At 41.3% G+C, this 27,312-nt stretch overlaps 1 protein-coding gene across 6 annotated transcripts in view; it reads right to left on the minus strand.

Annotated features, from left to right (window-relative positions):
• The window catches only part of LOC126293740 (serine-rich adhesin for platelets-like), a 396,910-nt gene that overhangs the window by 197,021 nt on the left and 172,577 nt on the right, over positions 1-27,312 (minus strand). For all 6 annotated transcript variants that reach the window (XM_049987087.1, XM_049987088.1, XM_049987085.1 and 3 more), the window contains 4 exons: positions 27,067-27,312; positions 19,974-20,428; positions 11,921-13,784; positions 1,439-1,679 (listed from right to left, as the gene is read on the minus strand). The exon at positions 27,067-27,312 is cut by the window's right edge and continues 205 nt beyond it. In XM_049987087.1, coding sequence (XP_049843044.1) covers positions 1,439-1,679; positions 11,921-13,784; positions 19,974-20,428; positions 27,067-27,312 — 2,806 coding nt within the window. The remainder of the gene's footprint in view (positions 1-1,438; positions 1,680-11,920; positions 13,785-19,973; positions 20,429-27,066) is intronic.

A 27,312-nucleotide genomic window follows, 5' to 3' on the forward strand; every position in this document is an offset into this window, starting at 1 on the left:
CCACCTACTCCAGTCCTGTAACCCGGAAGGTGTACACGATCAAAGGGAGAGCCACGTGTGAAAGCACCCACGTGATTTACCAACTGACCTGCCTGCACTGTGACGCTTTCTATGTGGGAATGACCAGCAACAAACTGTCCATTCGCATGAATGGACACAGGCAGACAGTGTTTGTTGGTAATGAGGATCACCCTGTGGCTAAACATGCCTTGATGCACGGCCAGCACATCTTGGCACAGTGTTACACCGTCCGAGTTATCTGGATACTTCCCACCAACACCAACCTATCCGAACTCCGGAGATGGGAACTCGCCCTTCAGTATATCCTCTCTTCTCGATATCCGCCAGGCCTCAACCTCCGCTAATTTCAAGTTGCCGCCGCTCATACCTCACCTGTCTTTCAACAACTTCTTTGCCTCTGTACTTCCGCCTCGACGGACATCTCTGCCCTTACTCATTGCCTTTAAATATGTCTGCTTGTGTCTGTGTATGTGCGGATGGATATGTGTGTGTGTGTGTGTGTGTGTGTGTGTGTGTGTGTGTGTGTGTGTGTGTGTGTGTGTGTGTGTGTGTGCGCGCGCGCGCGCGCGCGCGCGCGCAAGTGTACACCTGTCCTTTTTTTCCCCTAAGGGAAGTCTTTCCGCTCCAGGGATTGGAATGACTCCTTACCCTCTCCCTTAAAACCCACATCCTTTCGTCTTTCCCTCTCCTTCCTGAAGAAGCAACCATCGGTTGCGAAAGCTAGTAATTATGTGTGTGTTTGTGTGTTTTGTTCATTGTGCCTGTCTGCCGGCGCTTTCCCGCTTGGTAAGTCTTGGAATCTTTGTTTTTAATATCCATATGCAAATGGAATGGGAAAAAGCCGTAATAACTGATACAATGGGAAATTCCCTCAGCCATATAATTCACAATGATTCGCAGAGTATGGATGTACATGTAGAACTTATTTTATCAAAACACTATTGTTTTTCTACTGTCACTGACCTATGTACCACAAATCGCACATCCACATAATTGATGATTGATGAGCTTCTTTCTCTTCTTTTTATAATCTCTAATATATTACATTTACTAAACTTCTTTCAATCGACTACCCTTTGCCAATATTTCCTCACTCCAGTCCTCCACAAGCAAAACATTCCTTGCACACACCTTGCTCAAAAATGGCCTTCTTTGACATATTTCTGTGGCTCTGTTGTAGTGCTGGTCCCATATTGAGACCTTTATTTCAAACCTTAATTCCTCAGATATGTTCTTTTCCCTAGAATGCCTTCAGACTCACAGTTACAATTTTCTGTAGGAAATTATCTTCAAGAGTATGGAAAATAGGGCAGATTTCCTACTGTGTTCAAAGACTTTGTAGTATGTATCTTATTAGCTCTAGGAAGTACAGTTAACAACCACTGAAGTATAATTTCAAGCAATACTTCTCACTTACCTGGAAGGCGAGCGCCGTCGCTTCTTATGCGGTGGTTCAGGCATCGACGAAGATCGACGCCGCCCCTTCCGTTCATCTCCGTCCTCTCGTGTGTCCGAATCTCTGTCGACACTCTCATCACTTTCGGAGTCACTGTCAGTATGGCGAGTGTGTCGTCGACTCTGTTTCTTTTCCTTTTTCTTCTTTTTACCCCGAGATCGACTTTTGTGTTTTGCTTTTGCAGCACTCTTGTTTTTCTTACCTGTGAAATTAAATTGTTCCCTTTCACAATGCACAATGATAGCTCTGAAATAGTATGAATGAGAGTTCAATATGGATTACATTAGATACATCATTTGACCACAAAGTTCAGAGATTGATTTTATTCCTGGCATATAAGTAGCATCAGCACTGTAACTATGGTGGCAGCTTGAACTACCAGCTGTACATGACAAATGTACATTCAACCAGTCAGTTGCGAGCAAGCTGTGTTAAGTAGTGTGACGATGTTGTTGTGTCACTAATCACAATGGAGTAACATCTCTAAATTATGTGTTCAAGACATTCTCCAGAATATTCTGAAGAAGAGAAAAGTATGGGCAAATTTTGTAACACATACCTCGACTCCCAAACAAAAACTGATGCCTAAAGTAGTGCGACTGAAATGAAAAATGCAGACAATTTGATTCACAAGTGATGAGACTTGCTGTTAATAATATAAACCTACCACAAAATGACAGCACAAATTTACGTGAAGTGCCAATGCTTTGACAATATAACTGACATTTGCGCGCATATGACATGCAAGTTGAACAATGCTCAAAAGAAGGAATTTTTTTTTGATGGTTTAGCATAGTTATATCAAAATTCTGGGCACTGTCAATTCGCAGGAGACTATGAAGAACACCTGAAGCACTAAAGCTACCATCTTAACTTTTCTCTATTTTTTATTATTCCCGCCTTGAAACTTTTTGGACTGATCTGCTATACCCACTCTTCCACAGATCCATATTAAGGGGACTTTCCTCTACGTAGAACATCTCAATAAACATAACTAAATATATATTCTACACTAAACTCCACCCAAACAGGCCTTGGAAAGCGCAATGGTACCGACCGGCCATGTGTCTTCCTCATTCCACAGGCGTCACTGGATGCGGATAAGGAGGCGCATGTAGTCATCACACCACTCTCCTGGCTGTGTGTCAGTTTACGTGACTGGAGCCGCTACTCCTCAGTCAAGTAGCTCCTCAGTTTGCCTCACAAGATCTGAGAACTCCCCACTTGGCAACAACGCGCGGCCTACTGGATGGTCACCCATCCATATGCTAGCCCAGCCCGAAAGTGCTTAAGTTTGGTGATCTGATGAGAACTGATGTTACAACTCTGGGAAGGCTGTTGGCAAATATATATTCTACACAAAATTAATAAGCTTGGTAAGCTTGGCTGTAGGCTTCATTTCTTATATACATAATGAGGTGGCCCTCAAGGATGTAGTAGTAGTAGTAGTAGTAGTTGTTGTTGTTGTTGTCAGAAGCAATTAAAATATCACAATTTACTTTCATTCACAGAGTAATGTAATAGTTCCCTCTCTCTCTCTCTCTCTCTCTCTTTCACAACTCACGCTCACACGCACCCCCCCAGCCCCCCGCCCCCCACCCCCGCCCCCACACACTACCTAAACATAAAAAATAAATTTACATTGTTCATATGAACAGATAACCTTACTGAACTCAAGAGGTGAGCTCTTCAAATATTACGTAACACTTCTATTGAGCGATATGATCAACACCACCACTGGAAAAACAAGCAACACTATCAGGGACTTTGTTCACTGGTACCAGCGAATAGTAGGTATGTAACTGAGGGGTTGTAGTGTTTGTTAGTGATTCATTTGTCATGGTCACTGGTCATCAGATGGCACTCAGTAGGCCTCTGTTTTGACTCTGCAGGCAGTAACTGTGCTAAGTTCAGAAGTGAAGAGGGGTTGCAACATTAATTCTGGGGTACAATTGACCAGTATGTTCTCCTACTGAACAACTTCGGCCATTTGAATTACATCAAATTGTTGGCTTGCAGGAAGCTGAATGGAGGTATCAATGGATTACTGCACATGTTGCACACTATGCACTGGTCTTGTGTCATTGCTTTAAGCAGGGGTCTGTTGAACATGCTTATATACGTAGATCAAGTTCTGGATGTCTGCATAATACAGGCACACCAAAACTGACATGTTATGAGGGCAGCTCCTTCATCTCGCAGTACCTACTGCAACCTACATCCTTCTGAATCTGCTTAGTGTATTCATCTCTTGGTCTCCCTCTACGATTTTTACCCTCCACGCTGCCCTCCAATTCTAAATTGGTGATCCCTCGATGTCTCAGAACATGTCCTACCAACTGATCCCTTCTTCTAGTCAAGTTGTGCCACAAACTTCTCTTCTCTCCAACCCTATTCAATACTTCCTTATTAGTTATGTGATCTACCCACCTAATCTTCAGCCTCCTTCTGTAGCACCACATTTCAAAAGCTTCTATTCTCTTCTTGTCCAAAGTATTTATTGTCCACGTTTCACTTCCATACATGGCTATACTCCATACAAATACTTTCAGAAACAACTTCCTGACACTTAAATCTATGCTCGATGTTAATAAATTTCTCTTCTTCAGAAACGCTTTCCTTGCCATTGACAGTCTACATTTTATATCCTCTCTACTTCGACCATCATCAGTTATTTTGCTCTCCAAATAGCAAACCTCCTTTACTACTTTAAGTGTCTCATTTCCTAATCTAATTCCCTCAGCATCACCCGACTTAATTCAAATTCCCTCAGCATCACCCGACTTAATTCGACTACATTCCATTATCCTCATTTTGCTTTTGTTGATGTTCATCTTATATCCTCCTTTCAAGACACTATCCATTCCGTTCAACAGCTCTCCCAAGTCCTTTGCTGTCTCTGACAATTACAATGCCATCGGCGAACCTCAAAGTTTTTATTTCTTCTCCATGGATTTTAATTCCTACTCCAAATTTTTCTTTTGTTTCCTTCACTGCTTGCCCAATATACAGATTGAATAACATCGGGGAGAGGCTATAACCCTGTCTCACTCCCTTCCCAACCACTGCTTCCCTTTCATGTCCCTCGACCCTTATAACAGCCATCTGGTTTCTGTACAAATTGTAAATAGCCCTTCACTCCCGGTATTTTATCCCTGCCACCTTCTGAATTTGAAAGAGAGTATTCCAGTCAACATTGTCAAAAGCTTTCTCTAAGTCTACAAATGCTAGAAACGTAGGTTTGCCGTTCCTTAATCTAACTTCTAAGATAAGTTGTACGGTCAGTATTGCCTCACGAGTTCCAACATTTCTACGGAATCCAAACTGATCTTCCTCGAGGTCGGCTTCTACTAGTTTTTCCATTCGTCTGTAAAGAATTTGTGTTAGTATTTTGCAGCTGTGGCTTATTAAACTGATTGTTCGGTAATTTTCACATCTGTCAACACCTGCTTTCTTTGGGATTGGAATTATTATATTCTTCTTGAAGTCTCAGGGTATTTCACCTCTCTCATACATCTTGCTCACCAGATGGTAGAGTTTTGTCAGGACTGGCTCTCCCAAGGCCATCAGTAGTTCTAATGGAATGTTGTCTACTCTGGGGGCCTTGTTTCGACTCAAGTCTTTCAGTGCTCTGTCAAACTCTTCACGCAGTATCGTATCCCCCATTTCATCTTCATCTACATCCTCTTCCATTTCCATAATATTGTCATCAAGTACATTGCCCTTGTGTAGAGCCTCTATATACTCCTTCCACCTTTCTGCTTTCCACTGTTTGCTTAGAACTGGGTTTCCATCTGAGCTCTTGATGTTCATACAAGTGGTTCTCTTATCTCCAAAGGTCTCATTAATTTTCCTGTGGGCAGTATATATCTTTCCCCTAGTGATACTCGCTTCTACATCCTTACATTTGTCCTCTAGCCATGCCTGCTTAGCAATTTTGCACTTCCTGTCGATCTCATTTTTGAGACGTTTGTATTCCATTTTGCCTACTTCACTTACTGCATTTTTATATTTTCTTCTTTCATCAATGAAATTCAATATATCTTCTGTTACCCAAGGATTTCTACTAGGCCTCATCTTTTTACCTACTTGACCCTCTGCTGCCTTTACTACTTCATCCCTCAGAGCTACCCATTCTTCTTCTATTGTATTTCTTTCCCCTTGTGGTATATGGCACAAAAAACTGGTGTTATTACTGTTTATAATCTATGAGGGGTTTCACTAAACAATGCACACTCCCCCCCCCCCCCCCCCCTCAGCCAATTTCAGTTCAAAAAGTGTGAACATCGTGAACTATTCCTGCTTCAGCCTCCATACTTTTGTTAAGTTCTGACACATGGCATCACTATACGCAGCCTTTAAAATGGTATCTGTAATGGAGCTGCATTCCGAGCAGAAGCTGTCATTAAGTTTCTTTTGATAGAAAAACAGAGAATCGCAGATATTCATAGGTGCTTGAAGAATGTCTACAGAGATCTGGCAGTGAACAAATGCACAGTGAGTATTTGGGCAAGGCCTCTGTCATCAAACACAATCACGCAAACTGTCCGATCTCCCACATGCTGGCTGGCCATTCACAGCTGTGACTCCTGCAAGTTGGAACGTGTGGACACTCTCATTTGAGGTGATCAACAGATCACAAATAAATATCTTGATGCTCAACTGGATGTATTTGTTGGCAGTGATGATACACTCTTCCACCAGTTAGGATACTCATGGTGAGTGCCCGCTGGGGTCCTCACCACCTAACCCAGAGACGTCAAGGGCCACGAGTGCCCTCTGTGTGTGTCCAGCTTGTATGAACGTGTATACATTTTTCTAAATCTTTTTAACAGCTATATGTATTAGCTTAGTCAACTGTATGGCACTCAATGCACCTACTATACGGTAAGCAGCAATCTATCCAAATTATGATGATGTTAATCAAACCTGGGTTTTCCACTGTTTTATGAAGGACATGAACACCCAACAATGCTTTGCAATTGCTAAATATGTATGGGGAATAGTAAATACATCCTAAATTCCTTGCCCTCCCCCCTTTCTCCACGCATCTTCTCATCGCCCCCCCCTCTTTTCCCATACATCTCCTTCCCCATCTCTCTGTGCATAGTCCCCCCCCCCCCCCCCCCACCTCTATCCATCTGCTCCTCCCCCTCTCTACATCCATTTACATCTGAATGTACAGAATAGTATTGTGTCAAAATTTGAAATAAACCAGACAAGAACTTTTTTGAGGTTTTCAGTAACAAAGTTTCCCCAACATATATTACATATTACATATCTATTGATATATTAAAAATATAAATGTAAAACTGATTTTTTATATGTGAACAGTGACAGCAAAACTTTCAATGATCTTTCACAACTGATTTCAATTTCTAACTTTACGTGTGGATTTTTCAAAAATTTTTCTTCATAAGAACCTTGTCTTGACAATAACAAACACAGGGAGGGGGACATGATCTTTCATACATTCAACATACCTTCAACTAATTTATGAGACAGCTTACCTGACTGTATTAATATTGGTGGAAATATGATAATAAGACACTTGGTGGAAGTACACGATAATAGAAGAAAAAAGATTTCACTGTACAGAAATCTGCAAACCAGCCATTTCTGAGAAAATTGCAAATGTATGGTTATGAGCCACCACTGGCTTCAATATGAAATCTTTTCCTAATTAGTAAAGTAAACTTCTTAAGGCCCCACCTAACTGACCTCAAATTTCACGTATGGCTCACAGTTGAGGGAGGTAGTAAATGCACAATGACACATTTTACTGCTGATGTAAGATGATATCTAATGTGCCAATATGGTCCTAGCAGTTCCTGTATCTCAACCTCCGAGATTGGACATCAATCCTTGGTTTTTTTTGTTTGAGGTTCTCTCAAAACGGAAGTGTACAGCACTGTCACTGATACAGCTGAAGAGTTGGAGCAGTAAACTGTACAGTCTTGTCAAGATTTATAAGATCAAATACCAGGAGAAAAGCCCTAAGTTAATGCTTCTACCACTGAAAAGATAAGTGAAACCAGTATTAGTGTCAGCAATGTTGAGAAAGAGTTGAAATCGTTGACACTGAATGAAGCTCTAGTGCCCAATGGAACTCCTGTTAGAGTCTACACAGAATCTGCAGCTGAGTTAGCCTCTCTTCTAACTATAATCTATCATATGTCCCTCGAACAAAAAACCGCACCCAGTTCTCAGAAAAAAGCAAAGGTCACACTCATCTACAAGAAGAGTAGTAGAAGGGATCCACAAAACTTCCTTCCCATATCCTCGACATCGATTTGTTGTAAATCTTAGACCATATTTTGAGTTTAAACATAATGACGTATCTTGAACAGAATGGCCTCCTTCATGCCAACCAGCACAGATTCTGGAAACATTGATCACGTGAAACCCAATTCATACTTTTCTCACATGACATACCAAAAGCTTTAGACCGAGGCAGTCAAATAGATGCATAATTTTTTTTGATTACCAGGAACTAGTTATGGGGAGCTCGTGAATGAGTCATTCAAATGAATGCTTCACTCCAGTGAAGTGTGAACTAACCACTCAATTTCAATGAACTGGTACTTCAAACTCTTCACAGATAGCACACTGCACACTTTTTTTCTAGTTCACTCACTCTCTTCCACTCTCCCTCTCCCACTACATCGGTGTTACGTCACTCATTCTCCCTTCACTTCAGTCCTCCCTCTACTGCCTGTCGACAAATCGCGTGGTGTTTGTGAGGAACGATAGGTTTAAGAGCGTCAGCTGTTTCATGCAGTGCTGACATCATTACCCGTGACTATTTGTGCAGTTAAACTTTGCGTTTACGAGTAGCCTACTGTTGACAGCACTTGCAAACAAATGAATATTAAAGATTCAAACGAAGAGGCTGGCTGTGTGAACAAGCACAGCCAACATGAAAATAAAAGGTTTGTTAACAACACTGAAAGAGGGATTTTATCTGAAATCGTACCAATGACTACAGGTGACAGTTTACGTTTTGAATCTGGAGGGTTATTATTGTCAACAAAAATAAAATCTACAGGAAAACTTCTGAATAATTACTTAACGTAGGTATATAGACTTTGTGACCATGGTAAACATACTCATTCTATTTTGGATTAAATTTTAAAAGGAACATAAAATTGGACTGCATTTCGTTGGTAGCCCTAGTTTTCAGTCCATGAATACAACAAATAATGTTTCATTTGGCAGACAGAGACTTTTTTGGGCGTTTTATGAGAAAATGTCAAGGAAGATTAAATGTAATACCTTCTTTATATGTGACAGGCTTCTCTCTTTATCTTTCCTTTGTCCCCTTCGACAATGCTCTATGTAAGTTAACTCAGATGCTGTAAGAGCGTAAAACGTTGCGTGCTCGTTACTGAATAGTTCAGCCATCAGTTGGTAAAATTATGAAGTATTACGAAGCTTTATTGTAAGAGCGAGGCGAAGCGAGCGTAGCCACGGCTGAGTGGCAAACTGGGCAACTTCGCCAGGCTTCCGTATTTCATGATTGAACTACTTCATTTGAATGCTTCACGGCAAAGAGTGAAATGAATGAAGTAGTTCCCGGGAATGAACGAGTTCGACCCATCTCTACCGAAAACCATTTGACTACCACAATGAGTACCACACGTACGCTAATTGTCAAAAGTTCAATCATCTGGGATATCAAATGAAATTTGTGGCTGGATTCAGGACTTCTTGGTAGGGAGGACACAGGATGTTAACTTGGATGGAGAGTCATTATCAGATGTAGAAGTAATTTTGGGTGTACCCCAGGGAAGTATGTTGGGATCTTTGCTGTTGATCTCATATATTAATAACCTTGTGGACAAGATTAATAGTAGCCTCAGATGATGTAGTAATCTACAATGAAGTTCCATCTGAAAGAAGCTGCCTAACTATTCAGTCAGATCTTCATAAGATTTCGAAGTGGTGCAAAGATTGGCAGCTTGCTTTAAATGTTTAGAAATATAAAATTGTGCACTCCACAGAAACACACACACACACACACACACACACACACACACGCACACACAGAGAGAGAGAGAGAGAGAGAGAGAGAGAGAGAGAGAGAGAGAGAGAGAGTCAGTATCCGATGACTACAATATTGATGAGTCACAGCTGAAACCAGCCAACTTATACAAATACCTGGGAGCAGCACTTTGCACGGACATGAAACGTAATGGTCAAAGAGACTCAGCTGTGGATAAAGCAAGTGGTAGACTTCAGTTTACTGGTAGAATACTGGGGAAGTGCAATAAGGAGATTGCTTATAAATAACTCACATAACACATTCTAGAATGTTGCTCAGGTGTGCAGGACCTGTACCAAATAGGACTAATGGAGGATATTGAATGTATACAGAGAAGGGCAGCTTGAATGAATACAAGTTTGTCTGACTTGTGGGAGCGTGTTACAGTTATGCTGCAGAAACTAAACTGGCAGACTCTTGAAGATCGATGTAAACTATCCTGAGAAAGTCTACTAACAAAGTTTCAAGACCTGGCTTTAAATGACAATTCTAGGAATATACTAAAATCCCCTACACACCACACACATACAGATCGTGAAGACATCATTAGAATAATTACAGCATGCACAGAGGCTTCCATACAATCATTCTTCCGATTGTCCATAAGTGAATGGAATACGAATAAAACCTAATAACTGATATAATGGGAGGTACCCTTAGCCATGCACTTCAAGGTGGTTTGCAGGGTATGGATGTAGATGTTAATGTAGATGCACATGGACTTGTGAATGACCCAGTGGCTTTGAACGAATCAGTAATAACTGTAGAGACGTGTAATATCACATCCCAAATGTGAGGACGTCCCATCAAACATATCTTTTAACATGTAAAAGTGTGTATTAAATATTAAAATACAATGTCTGGAATTAGTATTGTATCAGTATACCCCTGATTCTTTAAAGAATCGAACCTCCAGGTAGAACTTATGATTGAATTTTGTTAGAAGTAGTTAAGTGCTCTTGTTGTGAAACACTGAATCAATATAAACAGAATTATTTGCACTACATTTTATGCAAAAACTAGTTTTTCGGGCATCTCATCACCCCTGAATTTTGTCTCATACAATAGTATAATTTTGGAAGTATATTCAGAGGTGTATGTAGATACTGTATCCAAAGTGTGTTGCAAATAGAGTTAATGGTAAGTGGCTGCCATTTTACTTCATGAACAGCAGAGATGTAGTAAATGATAAAATTTCTTCCTTTCATCATTTTGTGTGTGGGTAGTGGGAGTGTCAGTGAGAAAGTTTTGAAATGTTTGAAATTACATGTAGAGTCTGTTAGAAATTGCTAAGTGCTCTCATTCTCAAATGCTGGAGGAATGTACTGTGAGCATTTGCTTGTTCTCAGTCATGCTGCCTCAAGACAAACACAGAGTTTGTAACTGTAATACCTGTCTTATTATGTCAAACTTTTTAACCTAACAGCATTTTAAATTTTTAAATTCATAATGCATGCAACTTTGGAAAGCCCTGTTGCTGAGCAAGGAATTTTGAAGATTAGTGGAAAAAGTATTTCAGTGAGTTTTTAAGTTTTTGAGATATGATGATATGTTTTTCAACTGTTTCTCAGATGGAAAAAGATTCAAACATAAAAAAAGGTGAAATATTGCCCCTGGAAGCTGTTAGATAGTCAATCTGGAAATGGTTCATGGTCACTTAGTAATACAGATTTCTTCTTATAGTAGGCCATGGGTGAAATTTTTGCCCAGTCACATGGCACCCTCTTTTTTATGTTATAATCAAATCTTACTTCTGACAGAGGACAATGAAACAGACATGACTTTTTTTATAATTTACGATGAGAAAGATTGAAATAAACAAGATGATTGTTGAATCAATTCTCAAATGATCACTCCGTCATTAGCCACATATGTACCTGCATCCAAAACACCTGTACTATCAAATATCACCAGGCAAGAAGAAAGACTGCTTCCATAATTGTGGGAACATTACACACCCCACACGAACTGGCACAGCAGTCTATGTAAATGATAGCCACAGAGAGAGTGAGGGCCCACAATGTGGAAAATAACATTAAATTTATATTAGAAGAGGCAAGTTAAGAGTAAAAAAATCCCATTAAATGATGGGCTCTCTGGCGTGTCCCAAAATTTCTCTAGAAGCACTGGAACAGGAAAATACTTTTGGGAACAATGTGTCATTTTTATGTCGACAAACTCCTGAAAGGTCACCATGTTATTTATATCATTTATAAGCAAAAGAAGTTGCTTTTTTGACAGCACTCATAAGTTGACCACAATTACACATCTAATGCCATCAAGTTGTTAAAAAAATATCTGTAGTTTTTTTAAAAAGTAAAATAAACAATTTTATAAAGAAAAGTAAAACTAGAATGCCTCACAGTAGGAACCTGATTACTGAACCATTTGTATATTACCTGTTTCAGCTGCTTTCGAAGGAAGGTGGGAGTTAACAGCCAACTCTGGAACAAATCCCAGCACTTCATTAGTCTTTCCACCAGTGGGCTCAGTCACACCTCCAGCAGTGACAGGAAGCTCCGAGGGCAACATTGCAGCAACACCATCATCCGAATCACTCGAACTGTGCTTTTTACTATGACTCCGTTGCTGCTTCTTCTTCTTCTTTTTCTTCCTCTTTTTCAATTTCTTCTTCTTTTCTTTATGGCGCTTCCCATGTGACTTGTCCTTTGCTTTTTTTGCCTTAGACCGGGAGCGTGTCGACTTCTGCCCCTTATCCTTCCGCGTGCGGGATGGAGATCTTTCATCACCTGTGTCCTCGCCTTCGCTGCCGGCCTCGACTTGCTGTGTGTGTCCCTTCCGTTTCTTTCTGCTGCGTGCAGACACCTTTTCCTTGGCCTCACTGGATTCCGAAGAGCTTTCATCATCTGACGAACTGCTGCTATCCGAAGAAGAGGACGAACTTGTAGTCGACCGTTTCTTCTGCTTGCTTTTTGACTTTTTATGTGAGTGGTGTCGTTTCTTCTTCTTGTGTTTCTTCTTCTTTTTCTTCTTCTTGGAAGCCTTCTTAGAGTGCCTGCTCTTGCGATGGTGCTTTTCGTCTGAATCTGAAGATGAAGAGCTTTCCGAACTACTGGAAGAACTACTGCTGTGAGAATTATTCTGCTTTACTGACAGATCACTGCATGCACTTTCAGCAACAGCTAAGAAAGCACTGACTGACTCTGGTACACTCAATTTAGGACCAAGATTCACCGTTACAGGCTGTTTCACACTCGACTCACCATTTTCTTTCAACAGCTCATTTCCTTCTGTGACTTTGTCATTTCTGTTACATTCTGAATCATTATTTCTGCTGTTTTGCTGTTTCTCCTTCCCTGAAGAACTATGAGACCAAGTTGTGTCTTCCATTTCAACACGAGGAGCTTCATTGCGAGTGTCAGATCTATTGCTAATTTTGTTTGTAGTACCAGGATCTGGATGAATTTTTTTGGGGCTATCAGGATCCATCTGAATTTTTCCAAAACTTTCAGGATCTGGGCAAATTTTTTCAGGGTTGTCTGGATCAGGGCAAATTTTTTTGGGACTGCCAGGATCTGGGCGAATTTTTTCAGAGCTGCCAGGAAGCAGACGAACTGTTTTAGGACTGTCAGGCTCTGGTCGAATTTTTTTGGGACTGTCATTAATTGGCCGAATTTTATCAGGACTGTCAGGATAAGGGCGAATTTTTTCTGGACTGGCAGCATCTGGCTGAATTTTTTCAGGACTGTCAGGACCCGGCTGTATTTTTTTGGTACTCCCAGGCTCCAGCCGAATTTTTATGGGACTGTCAGACTCTGGCTGAAATTTTTTGGGGCTATCAGACTCCTTTTTTTTGGGACTGTCCTGCACCGGGGTACCACCATCAATTTCCATCTGCTCATCGCCTTGCGTGGTGTCATCCCCAGTGGCTTCAAAACTGACAGCCTTCATGAATTCTTCATACTCTGACGCGAGTTTTGTACTATCTGAAGGTTCCCCTTGACTGTTTTCCTCCTGCATGAACTGAGATAGTGACTCCGGACCAATTAAGGCTACATTCGCACTACTTGATTTCTCAGTCAATGCCTCATTTTGCATCACTTTATTCAAAGCTCCAGAAATTGAATCATTTACGTTTACATTCTGTATATAGTGGGAAGGCAGGGATTCTTCATCATCCTGAGTGTGGGACCCATTAAGTGGAGTGTGTAGTATGCTGTCAGTCTTGTGGGAGTGGCTGCCAGATGTCAGCGACCTGTCTTCCACGTCGGCATCTTCGGCAGATGTGCTGTCACTTGGTTCCTGCAACAATTTAAAAAAAAAATACATCTGAGTAAATGGGTCTGGTTGGAGGCGGGCTGCTGTATTTGTTACCGATACGTTCAAACAACACGTGAGTTTTATGGACATACTCCAGGAACTCAAAAGAGAAAGCCTAAGAGGACACGAAGATAAGATAAATTAGGGCTCATTTGGAGGCATAAAGACAGTTATTGTCTGTCGCTCTGGAACAAGAAAGCAAATGGCTAGTAGTGGTACGGTGTCCCCTCCACCACATGCTGTATGGTGGGTTGTGGGGTATCTATATACATTTAGAGCTTAACAAACTAAACCAGTGGTTTGCAGCCTTTCTTACCCCATTATCCCTGACTTCAGTCAGATATTAGCTAGTCTCCACCCTCCCCATTATCACCACCAACTTTAGCAGCTGACTAAACTTAAGAATGAAAAAGAATTTTCTTCAAACACTTATTTTTAAAATGATGAAAGAAATTTATATTTGGTTTTTGTGTGTGTATTGTTAACCCACAAACTAATGAGACAATTGGTACTCTTTGCGTCAAACAACATTTTTTATATCTGAGTTGTTCTCAGTCAGGGCACACACACACACACACACACACACACACACACACACACACACACACACACAAATAAATAAAAAAAATTATGCTTTAACTCTATACAGTTACGTGTTTTAACAAAAATATTGCTATTCCAGCTTGGACTTCCCAGTTACTTGTCTTTATTTTCATTGGTATCATAGTCAAAATCTACTTTCACAGCTCTAAATAAATCTTGGATTCTGTATCATTGTGTGTGTGTGTGTGTGTGTGTGTGTGTGTGTGTGTGTGTGTGTGTGTGTGTGTGAGAGAGAGAGAGAGAGAGAGAGAGAGAGAGAGAGAGAGAGAGAGGGGGGGGGGGGGGGGGGGCGGGGGGGAGCAATCCACAGTGCTCTGCGAGAGCTTCCTAGACATCTGTTACAGGTCATGCTTCTCCTGCACCACCACTCACCCTACCAGCATTTGAGTCACCTACAACACCCATTTAAAATGAACTAGCTATTATTATTATTTGTACATCACTTGACAGCTCCACTCCTTACTTATGAACTGACAGAAGCTGGAAAACTTCTCCACTCTGATAATAATTAGGGATGATGATGATGATCTTCATAAGATATTTCGCATTTGTTAAGTATATGTCTCTCTCTCTGTCTCTCTCTTTTTTTTTTTTAAGAGACCAAACAGCGAGGTCAAGGAACCATCCCGGCATTTGCCTGAAGCGATTTAGGGAAATCACGGAAAACCTAAATCAGGATGGCCGGATGCAGGATTGAACCGTTGTCCTCCCGAATCCAAGTCCAGTGTGCTAACCACTATGCCACCTCCCTCGGTGTCTCATTTTTACCACCACCGATGTATTTCACAAAGGACGTTTGTAGTGAGTGGACTATGTGTAGGAACCTGTAGCTCCACACCACAATGTTACGTATTAATGCAAGCAGTTGAGAAATAAGTAAATATTGATCAGCTGTAGACTCAATATTAGAGCCTTATAAAATTGTAAAGGCGTAATGACCCTTTAAAAAATAATTTAGTTCCATGACTGAAACCTAATTACACACTTTTGGTTTTTACCCCTCAAAAAATGTCATGTTACCCCACAGGAGTAATTCCTCCAGTAGATGTTTTATACTTGCAAATGGTATGTAACATCAAGTTATTTGAGAAACGCTTAATATGTCATGTTGATTACTTTTAGAATGTGCCACCGAACTACATTTTAACAACGTATGGCCAACACAACTTCTGTCAACCAAAATATGTCTGTTCAATAAAACCTTGAAAATGGCTCCACAGCTGAAACTGTGCAGTACTGAAACAGACAAGAGTCAGCTAAGACAGACATCGGTCTTCACGCATTCTACAAAATGTGCAGAATCAATGGAGAAGTCTACTTTCTTCTCGTCAAGTACAAAGTGTTTATTAAAAGTGCAATTTTATGTGCTATTTCGTCAGAGTACTCCCATATTAGTCTAGAGTGGCATTCAGTTTAATGACAGAGAGACAGCCTGACACGAAAAATACCCAGTAGTCCAGAAGTAACCGATCATCACTGCCTGCCGCATGGCAGACTGTGGGATGAGGGAAGCATACAAGGTGAAAAGGGCTGAGGCAGGCACGGAAGACAAGACAAAGAAATGTTTACCAATCTTTCAAAATCTACTGTTTTTATGGACTGCATTAAAGACTGACTGAGAGCAAATCATACATTAACAATACCGACACAGCTCCCTATAGTTATCACCTTTGAGACAATTTCACAGAACTGCTAAGTGTTTCAGTTTCCATACTCCTCAACACTAATATCTACTATATTTTGCTGTGCTTTGGGATTTAACCACACAACCAACTCCAACACCCAGCATTTGTTCACCATATCTTCCTTTCCTGGCTCGCTCTGCCTCCCGTGCCGACCTACAATGTCGGTCTGCTACCACTGTGTGGCAGCAGTGACCATATGTTGCTGAAGTAAAATTTCTTCTTCACTTTTTGCTGTCTCATTTAAACACACGCGAGACAGATCGTTCCATGGATAATTGTTGCAATCTTTAAGTATGAATGTGGAATGAGTCAGTTTTGCAAATATTGCACACTTTCTCAGCAACTATAGTATGACAACATTTTCAGCATTTACATGATTTTTTGAGTGACTTCGACCCTCCTTATCTCTCTATCTCTCTCTCTCTCTCTCTCTCTCTCTCTCTCCTCTCTCTCAACCCCTCCCCCACGCCCCTCCGTGGCAGCTGCTTACCGCAAATAAGACATGTCAAGTTGCAGACAGGCACAATTAAAAGATACTTTCATAAAGCTTCAGCCACGGCCTTCATCAGTAAAAGAGAGACACAGCATTCACACCCACATGCTAGCACACCTCACACACACACACACACACACACACACACACCCACACACACACACACAAAAAAACCACCAACTCCAGCATCTTGGGCTGGAATGCAACTATCATGAGGGATGCAAGCAGAAATCTGGAAGGGGCAAGGAAGAGGAGGAAGGGATAGTAGTGTACCAGTGGGAAGTGAGACAACACTGTCTGGTGGAGTGTGCAGGGACTACACTGCCAGCACGCACAGCATCAGAAAGTTGTGGGGCATGGAGGGTGGGGGGTAAAATGAGCAAAAAAGGAGAGGAACAGGGAAAGACGGGTGGATGTACTGAAAGATGGCTGCAAATAAACAGGATGGGAAATGAGAATGGGAAGAGATGATCAGACAGAGAAGGTAGAAATTGTGGGGTGGAGGGTCGGGGGATGTATGTTACCATAGATTCAGGCCAGGATAATTACGGGAGTGGAGAACGTGTTGTAAGGATAACTCCCATCCGCACAATTCAGGAACAGCTGTCAGTCGAGGGACGAATCCAGATGGCTCAGGCAGTGAAGCAGCCAGTGAAATCAAGTGTGTTGTGTTCAGCTGCATGTTGTGCCACATGAATGTCTACTTTGCTCTTGGCCCCATTTTGCCAGTGGCCATTCATCTTGGTTGACAGCTGATGCAATGATAGCAGCAGATCTGGTAAATGACATGGATGCTTTCACAGGTGGCCTGGCCCCTGATGGGGTGGGATAAAACTGCGACAGAACTGTAATAGGAAGTGCTGGCTGGGTGGACTGGGCAGGTTTTGCACCTGGGTATTCCACAGGGATATGATCCTTGTGGCAAGGGGCTGAGATTGTGAGTAGGATAGGGATCAAATAGGATGTTGTGGAGGTTGGGTTGGCAATGGAACACCTCTTTAGGCGGGGTGGGAAGCATCTCGAGTAGGATGTCCCTCATTTCAGGGCATGATGATAGGTAACAGAAGCCCTGACGAAGTGGTACAGTTGTTCCAGTCTGTGGTGGTACTGGGTCATCGATGGGATATTAGTTTGTGGCTGGTACTTGGGGGTGATGGTAGGATCGGGTGTCTGCAGCAAAATGGCATGGGAGATCTGTTTGCAGACTGGGTCTGGGGGATAGTGCCTGCCTGTGAAGGCCTTGGTGACACCCTCAGCATACTGAGCAAGGGAGTTTTTGTGCTGTAGAGACTCCAACGCCCAGGTGGCCAGGCTATATGGGGGGATTTTTGGGTGTGAAATGGATGACAGTTGTCAAAATTCAGTTACTGTTGGTGGATGGCCAAGAGCAAAATAGACCAGCCTGTGGCACAACATGCAGCTGAACAAAACACTCTCGATTTCAATGGCTGCCGAGCCATCTGGGTCCTTCCATCGACTGACAGATTTTCTGAACTGCACATATGGGAGTTATCCGTACGGCATATTTTCCACTTCTTTAACTACCCCGGTCTCAACCTACAAAAACATACTGCCCCACACCCTCCACTCAACAGTTTCCACCCTCTCTGTCCTATCATCTCCTCCCAATTCTCATCTCCCACCCTGTTTATTTACAGCTCTCTGCTGAGGCATCCACCTGTCTTTCTCCGCTCCTCTCCTTTTCTGCTCACTTTTTCCCTACCTCCCTGCCCTACAACCTCCTACCACTGTGCCTGTTGGCAGTACTTCCCTGCACACTCAACTAGACAGAGTTCATCTCTCTACCCATTCATTCACTAGTATCACATCCTTGCTGCTTTCACCCCATGTGCCAGTTGCATCCAGTTCCGAGGGAGCTTAATGGTGGTCATGTGTGTGTCAGGGGGTGCTTACTTGTGTGTGTGAATGGTGTGTGTCTCTCTTTTACTGATGAAGGCTGTGGCCTGTGCAAAACTTGACATTTCTTCTTTATGATAAGTAGCAATCTGTCTTTCCTTACATTGTTGATATTCCTACCTGGAGTTTTCACTGCATTTTTTACATCGCAAGGTCAAATAATTTTATGACTTAACACCTCACTTCTTTCAGTCTCTCCTTCCCATCCTGCCTGATAAGTCTCCCCTGATCTGGGGCTCTGGGCAACTTTTCGAAAACACTCCCTACTTCCAAAACCTCACCAGTTTCTTTTCCTTCAGCCTTCTTGCTTCCCCTTCCACCTTTCTAATAGAAGGAGCCACTGGCTCTGAAAGCTCGCAAATTTCCTTGACCTTAATGTGTGTGTGTGTGTGTGTGTGTGTGTGTGTGTGTGTGTGTGTGTTTTCCTTTCTGTGTCACAGTAAACCTGAGAGATGGATAGCGTAAATTAGTTCTCCTTCTAGCATTATATTTATTAATATTACTGTTGTTTTAAAACTGTGATTGTCTGTTGACAACAAACTTTGTAAGTGAATAAATAAACCATATTTTGATGATTTTATCAGTATGCCCTACTGCTTCAAGAGCTGCCTAGAAGATGTTCTACAGTGGACACACAAACTATCTATATTACACACTTTTGGACAACGCAGTTTCTATACGAGGCATTATCCCCAAATATGATGCCAAAAGACATTAGTGGATGAAAATAGAACTGTCAACTTTTTTGACAGTTCCATATCCAAACAATCTGGTATTATGCAGAAGTTGCAGAGTTTAGATATTTACAAACATCTATAATGTGTGACTCTCAGTTCAGTTTCTGATCAATATAATATTCTGTTAAATTTCCTGATTTACCCTCATGTGTTATTTCTAATGCTATGATATGGTCTTTTGCAGTCTCAGTTGCATGTATTGTGATTTACCTGAAATCTGTGACAGCCCGTTTAAATCTAATAATGCTTTAGATTAATTTGGGTCAAATTCTGTCGAGTCAGTATGGCTGCTTTATAAAAAAAATTGATTGTAAAGAGCACAAACCGATGTTTCCCACTGACACGGGCATCACACAAAACAAGCAATCAGCAGTATTTGTTTAAGCTGACCATATCTACATACTGCACATACTGATCAGCTCTCTCTCTCCCCCCCCCCCCCCCCTCACTCTCTCTCTCTCTCTCTCTCTCTCTCTCTCTCTCCTCACACACACACACACACACACACACACACACACACACACACACACACACACACACACACACACACAGAGAGAGAGAGAGCGCTCTCTCTCTCTCTCTCTCTCTCTCTCTCTCTCTCTCTCAACACACACACACACACACCACACACACACACACACACAGAGAGAGAGAGAGAGAGAGAGAGAGAGAGAGAGAGAGAGAGAGAGAGAGAAATGTTTGAGCGAAGATAGTGTGAGAAAGAGATTGTAATTACATGCGGTTCAATAATTCCAGGCTGGGAATCCTCTTCAACTTCCATCTCAACTTCTTCTATCTTGTCTCCCTCTCCCTCCTGCTCCTTCATTTTCACATTCATTTTTATCTTCTTCTTCTTCTCCTTCTCCTCATTCTCATACTGCTGCTCCTTCTCCTTGGCCCCCGCCTCCTCCTCGTCCTCTTCCTCTTCATCCCCCTCTTCATCCTCATCATCATCCTCATCCTCATCGTCCTCTTCAGTCTCAACACGTTCAAAGGGTCGGCGTTCGTCTTCACGTTCGTTGTCACCACTGTAGCCTTCTTCATGCTTTGCCCTCTCCTTTTTTTCATCTTCCTCTTCTGAAGCATCTTTGTGCGAGCGTCTGTCCGAGCCTTTGCCATTGTGATACTCGAAGCTGCTCCCATCCAGTCCACGGCTGCTGGAAGAATCGTGTTGTGCGGCACCTCTATCATCTGTGGGCACCACAATAAATATTTCAATTTAAACAGAAATGAGCAAAAAAATCATTGAAGATTATCAAAAAGGGGAGGGGAAAAAAAGAGCCAATGCAAATAGGAAGAGAAAATAATTAATCATTATTTTTAACAGAATTATTTTTGCTTTTACATTAAATTGTGGAAGTTTAATTCATTCATTAATTCAGTGTGTTCTTTAAAGACCACCATGAAGAAGAGCATTCACAGATGTGGAATGAGTCGAGCTAACATTAATGGGCAGTAGCAGGCACTGCAGTCTACTTCTGTATAGTATACTCTAAACCAATACACAAAATATGCAGGCTATTTATTTCCATTGTATTATGAAAAAAAATTACAACAGCAAATCACGATTGGGGAGGTTCCTGAACAAACATGAAAACAGGTGAAAGCTTAAAGACAGGGCAAATAGACAAAGGAAGTCATCGAAGAAAACGGAATCAACTATATTTGGGAAATAAAACAATGCAGGGGATTGCAGTAACAGTCAATCAGTAGAGTCTGGTGAAAACCAAACACACTATTGCACAGAAGCATCGTGAATGGTGAGAAGAAAAGTGGTGCCAATTTTGCAGATAAATCAATGACAGAAAATCGTGTGAGTGGTCCTGCAGTGTAGAGTGAACCACAAACAAACTGTTATAAGAAAATTGATACTTAACAATAGGCCTAAGTACGTCGAAATCAGTACTAGAAAAGATAGAAGCGTAAGATGATGGTTAATAATAGCTGCTACAAATTATTAAAAAAAAAAAAAAAAAACCTAACAAACTAGCACAAAAGCTTGAAAACAGATAAATTAAACAGCAATTACAAAGACTGACAGTGAGGTTACATAAGAAGAAATGATGGCCACAGGGGCTAATATAGCAATGAAAATAACCAATGTTTGGAAAAAGTATAGGATATGAACTGATAAAAAATACTCACCATGTGGCAGTAGGAGAAAACACACATGAAAGATATGTAAATGTGCAAGCCTTCAGAGCCAGTCCAGGGGCTCGGTATTGTGGCAGAAGAGTTGAATGGAAAGGAAGAGGGATGAAGGGAAAGGACTGGTTAGGTTTAGGAAATGGCGAGAGTTTTGAAAAAGTTGCTCACAGCCCTAGATCAGGGGATGCTTACTGGACAAGAAGAGAAGGAAAGACTTCCCTAATCCAAGGGTCCAGGAAACTTTTCCATAAACCTCCCCCCCTTTTTTTTTTACCTTGCCAGTCCTTTCCCTTCATCACTCTTCCTTTTCCTTCAAACCTAATATTTCAAACAACCATTTACAAGTTAGTTATGAAGAAGACACAATATGCTTTAAAAAGTAATCTATATCTGTAATGGCCACAAGATTTAAAGTATTAAACAGAAAGAAATTTTCCATTTGTTCAAGTATACCGTTGCTACAAATGTATGATGGAATATTTGACACTAGAGACCTGGTATTGCCATAGGGTTAAGAGGCATTCCTTATAAATACATTTAAAACAATGCAGACTGCTATAATGGAAATTCCTGGATGGAAAATACATAAAATAAAGAAAAGGAAGCTACTTACCTATAGAGGATTAGTGTCTGGTGCACAGAACCACATAACAGAAAACATTTAACACTAGCTTTTGAGCTCTTGCTCTTTCTCTATTAAGGATACAGCTCTTTTTCCAATAACAATATACACATTCAAACACACAACCACACAGACATCAAATCATGCAGGTCTGTGGCAATGGCGAGACTAGATTACTGAATATTGATTATTGAAAACAATTGTCTGTGTAGGTGGAGGTGGGGAGAGGAGTTGGAAAGGATGAGCAAGGCAAGAAATATAATAGATAAGAGAGAGGGACAGGTGGGGGAGGAGGGGTAGGAAGGGTGAAGGTGGTGATGGTAAGAGTGACAGGGAGGGAATAGAGAGAGAATGCACCTGCATCAAGTGTGTGTGTGTGGGGGGGGGGGGGGGGGGGAGGGGTTGTAGTGGGGGAGGTGGGGGGGGAGTGTGGAAGAGGGGTAGGAGGGGGAGGGGTTTGGTGGGAGAAGGCAGCCTGAATACGGAAAATGTAACAAATCTTTACCTTACCAACTTTCTGGCCAGCATGGGAGCATGTTAGCACACTACAGAGTATCCACTGCTGTTCACGGTAATCTCACACCCTATGAACCCTTTGACTGCTGGGGATGAGTTAACTCATCATGCCTTGCCATTCACCTGGCACGCCCGACGTGTTTACGTGTGGCCCTTGGGTTTTACTTACAGCACTGGATGTGTTGACACACACCACACCACCAGCCTTTTACACATACAGCGCCACCGGCCTCTTTACCGCTAGGGATGTGTTTAGGCATGCTGAGTCACAGTTAGCCGAGCACGACAGACATGTAAACACGTAGAGCTGTCATTCCGCCTTGCTCTTCCAGTAGCTGTTCAGCGGTCTGACTGTATACTTCGAGAGTGTCTATATGTTTGTTGCTGTGTTCCCTCTCTGCAGAATTTGACTTTGCTTCCTGTAATTTCATCAATTTTCTTGTCTTCTATGGGAGAAATGACAGATCGCTGTGGTTGTAGAAATGCAGAGATCCTGGATATGCTCAATAGCAACAGTTAGTGTGACTTATCTGATGTTACTAACAGTGATGAGTCTTCAACAGAATCTCGAAGCTGTAGTCCCCAGCCATTTACATCAGGGGGGAGAGCAAGAATTACAAACAGCAGTTGCTCTGAACCCGAGGAATCAGAAAGCGACAGTGAAACAGTTTGCAAAAGAGCGTGATTAAGTGATACGTTTCACTGGGAAGAAACTGATTTCCAGTCGTTAAACCTTTACTTTGATGACTTCAGTTCAGGACACAAATGTCAACTAGATACTGACCCACATATTCGTTCATTTCTAGTGATATTTATTTTTGAAGAGCTGTTGCAATTTATTGCGGGCAAAACAAATTGTTTTTGAATTTACACTGGATAAAATACTACAGAATCTGTGAATTCTCGTCTGGCAAAGTGGAAAGACGCTGGACTTGAGTTATTATTATTATTATTATTATTATTATTATTATTATTGTTGTTATTATTATTATTATTATTATTATTATTTTTTCCCCCCTTCTAATGGCCCAAGTTAAGAAGTTAAAATTAAGTGATTATGGGCCCAGGGATACACTTATGAACACACTCGTTTTCAGCAAAATTATGTCCCAACAATGTTTTTATCCACTGCTGAGAATGCTACACTTCAGTGATAACTCTGTGAGGACTGGAGGCGACAAGTCATTTAAACTTAGGGCGATTGTTGACAAATTTCGTAAGACATATCGCAATTCATTTTGTCCACATCACAAGCTTTGTATATATGAGAGTCTCTTGCTGTTCAAAGGACTATTATCTTTCAAGCAAATTGTTCCAACCAACCGAAGTAGATTCAGAATAAAAACTTTTGGACAGTGTGACTGTCAAATTTGATATACTTTGAATTTTATTGTATATACAGGCACAACAACAGAAATTTGGTTTCACAATTTAGGGAAAAGTGGCAACGTAGTGTCAAGCCTTACGGGACCATATTTGGAACAGGGTCATATTCTATATGCCGATAATTGATACTCCGGCCTTGATTTGTTCCTCTGGCTTCACAACCATGGAACAACCACATGTGCCACTGTTGGTAAGAATAAGCACAACATGCCAAAATTGCAGAAGCAATTAAAACGAGGAGAAGCTGAGTTTCAGTCCACTGACAAGATCCTTGTTATCAGGTAGTGCGATAAGAGAGAGGTGTGCATTTTGACCAAAAGTCACACAACACAAATGGTTGAAACAGAGAAGACTAACAGAAATATTGGTGAAAAAATAAAGAAACCGTAATGTATTGTTGACTACAATTCGAGTATGGATGCAGTTGACTGTCATGACATGTTCCTGAGCTCAGTGGGACCAGTGCGTAAGACTGTGAAATAATACAAGAAATATTTTTTCCACATTCTGGATTTGAGCATTCTAAAGGCTAATGCTCAACACCAGTCGGAAACAGGACAAAAAATGACACTCGCAAAGTTTCACCTTTCTCTCCTAAGGGAGATTGTAGAAAAATATGCTACAGAATGGAAAAAAGCTGGTATAGGAAGGTGCTACGATGATGAGAATCCTCTGCGATTTACAGGGAGACATTGTCCGGCTGTTATTGTGAATGAACATTCACAGAAAAGTATGCTAATGCACAGCTGCAAGGTTTGCATGGAACAGAAAGTTTGCTGGGAAATTAAATACCAATGCCAAACTCAAAACTTTCCGTTATGTGTTGTACCCTGCTTTGAGAGTTTTCATACAAAGAAGCAATACTAATCAGTGGGAACTAAACCTGATAAAATTTATTGACACTTCTGAATGAATTTAAAAAAGGGCAAAAAGTGTAAAAAATATGTAAACCTATTTTTAATTTCGTCAGTGCCAGTCCAAAAGACCGGATCAAAAAGGATGGGAAATAGATGTAACAGGTGTAAAATTATTCAAAAAATGCCTTCTTCTTCTGTAGCAGTTTCCTGGCAAATGAATGGACTTTGTGACTGAGATGGTGCAATATCTCTACCGTGGCAAATGTAATTATGCTGAGTACATTGCAACAGTATAACAAAACCCATATATTAATCAATGTACACACATTTAAATTTTAACATGTATCACAGACAGTTATATTTTCTTCTTCTCATGAGTACAAGTACAGGGTGTACATAAGTCTGGGAACACTTTCAATTATTTATTGCACAAGGACCAACTATTGTACAGATATCATACATATGTCATTTTCAAGAGAAAACCTGAAAGCTTTTTTTCATGTATACCGCCACAGCGCAGTTTGGTAATTTGCTGATAGTCAGCACTAGTCGCAAACACGGCAAGTTCAGATGCAGAGCGAGCTTTCTGTGTGTTGAAGTTCGACAAAAACAAGTGTGCTACACCTGTTCAACGCATGTTTAGAACCAAGCACGGTACGAAGCCACCAACAAGGAAGGCCATTTACCACTGGCACAACAAATTCATTAAGATGGTTTGCTTGTGGCCAGCAAAGAGAAGCAGATGTTCTAGTGTGAGTGAAGTGAATGTGGAGCCATGTTTGTGACTAGCAGTGACTATCGGCAAATTACTGAACTATGCTGTGGGGGTATACATTGGGGGGAGGGGGAACCTTTGAGGGTTTCTCTTCAAAATGCAACATGTATGACATCTGTACAATGTTTAGTTCTTATGCAATAAATAAATGAAAGTGTTACCAGACTTTATGTACACCCTCTATAGATCACATTGGGTCTACTTGTACAAAACCTGTGTTTCCATAACTGATTTCAAATGCCTTTTATCAACAAGAAATAACATGCCAAAGTTAAAACTCTGTTCTCAGTGCGATTTTTAGTGCTGCTTTGCTTCTGTTGTTAGCCAATATTGAAAATTACACTCACTGTTTTGGGGAGGGTGGGGGGCTTCAAATTGGTTGTTCGAATGAGACTGGGTTCGAAGCATTAATTTTAACGGTATTTGTGAAAGAGGTATAGAATATACTGTGCTTTCATCTTTTCATAAAAATCAACATCTTTTTGACTAATTTGTAGATTACTGGAAAATAGCAGGGGAATCAAAATTTTGATTCCATATCTTTGCACTATCAATCTATTGCAGTCTAAATTTCATTTTCATCATGCGTTCACTCTACTAGATATGCAAATGTGAAGTTTACGCTGTTTTCAGGTCTGATTTTCCCACCCGACTTTCACTCCAATTATTCAGCTCGGAATCCTAAGATATTACAGCTCAAAGTCACCAAAAATTCACACTGGCTCTGCGTGAGTCCGGCCCCAGAGGTGGCTCCGAGGGACAGGCACTGAGTGCAGGTAGCCTGATTACATCACAGTCCGCGGTGCCTCAGTGCATCAAGCAGATGGTGTGGCTCCAGCACTCAAAGGGTTAAGAACAATGACTGACTTTTCATATATCCAGGGGACCGCAATGAATCACAGTGACTTGATTGTAATTATTGTCTTTGAATAAAAATCTCATTTGTGTTTGTCACAATGCATATTTCTTTCAGTTACCTTCTGCACTATATTGCAACAGTTCCTTTTATGTATTGTCCAAATTGCACCTAGCTGTGTTCTCAACAGTGACATGTCATGTGAAAGTTACTTTCGTCCCATGTCTTGCACTACGGTCGCAGGTTCGAATCCTGCCTCGGGCATGGATGTGTGTGATGTCCTTAGGTTAGTTAGGTTTAAGTAGTTCTAAGTTCTGGGGGACTGATGACCACAGATGTTAAGTCCCATAGTGCTCAGAGCCATTTGAACCAATTTGGACCAAGTCTTGCACTCCACTGTATGTTTAATACACATAAAGACAAAAATACTACAACAACCTTCTGACCAGTGCAATACAGTGGCCCTTATAGACTGAAACTAGTAGCAACTTAATATAGCTTTTATAGCACCTGACATAGCTACAAGAACTGGTTTTTAATTAAAGAATATATTGGTACTGACATGATCAGAAACTGTGAAACAGGCCTGTCTTCTTGCGAATTCACAATTTCCCAATTTATAATTTTCTCAACTGAATTTTTCTCTTGAAGATTTAAAATCATACATACCATCAGGCTCACTTTTATCTGCTGCAGTAGTCGAATAATCGAAGTCATCACTCCAGCTGCCCCGCGTCCTCCGTGGCGACACCGACAGTGCCGTCTCTGCCCTGTCAAATCTATTTCTCTGTTCACGCTCTTCTCCATACTCTCCATTTGCTTCCTCTTCCTCTTCTTCATAGTCACTGTCCCAACGGGAGCGGACGGTGATGCGTTCAGCCCTCGGTGACACCATCGGCACGCTCCCCACACGAG

This window comes from Schistocerca gregaria, chromosome 10 (genome assembly GCF_023897955.1).
Source record: "Schistocerca gregaria isolate iqSchGreg1 chromosome 10, iqSchGreg1.2, whole genome shotgun sequence".
NCBI lineage: Eukaryota > Metazoa > Arthropoda > Insecta > Orthoptera > Acrididae > Schistocerca > Schistocerca gregaria.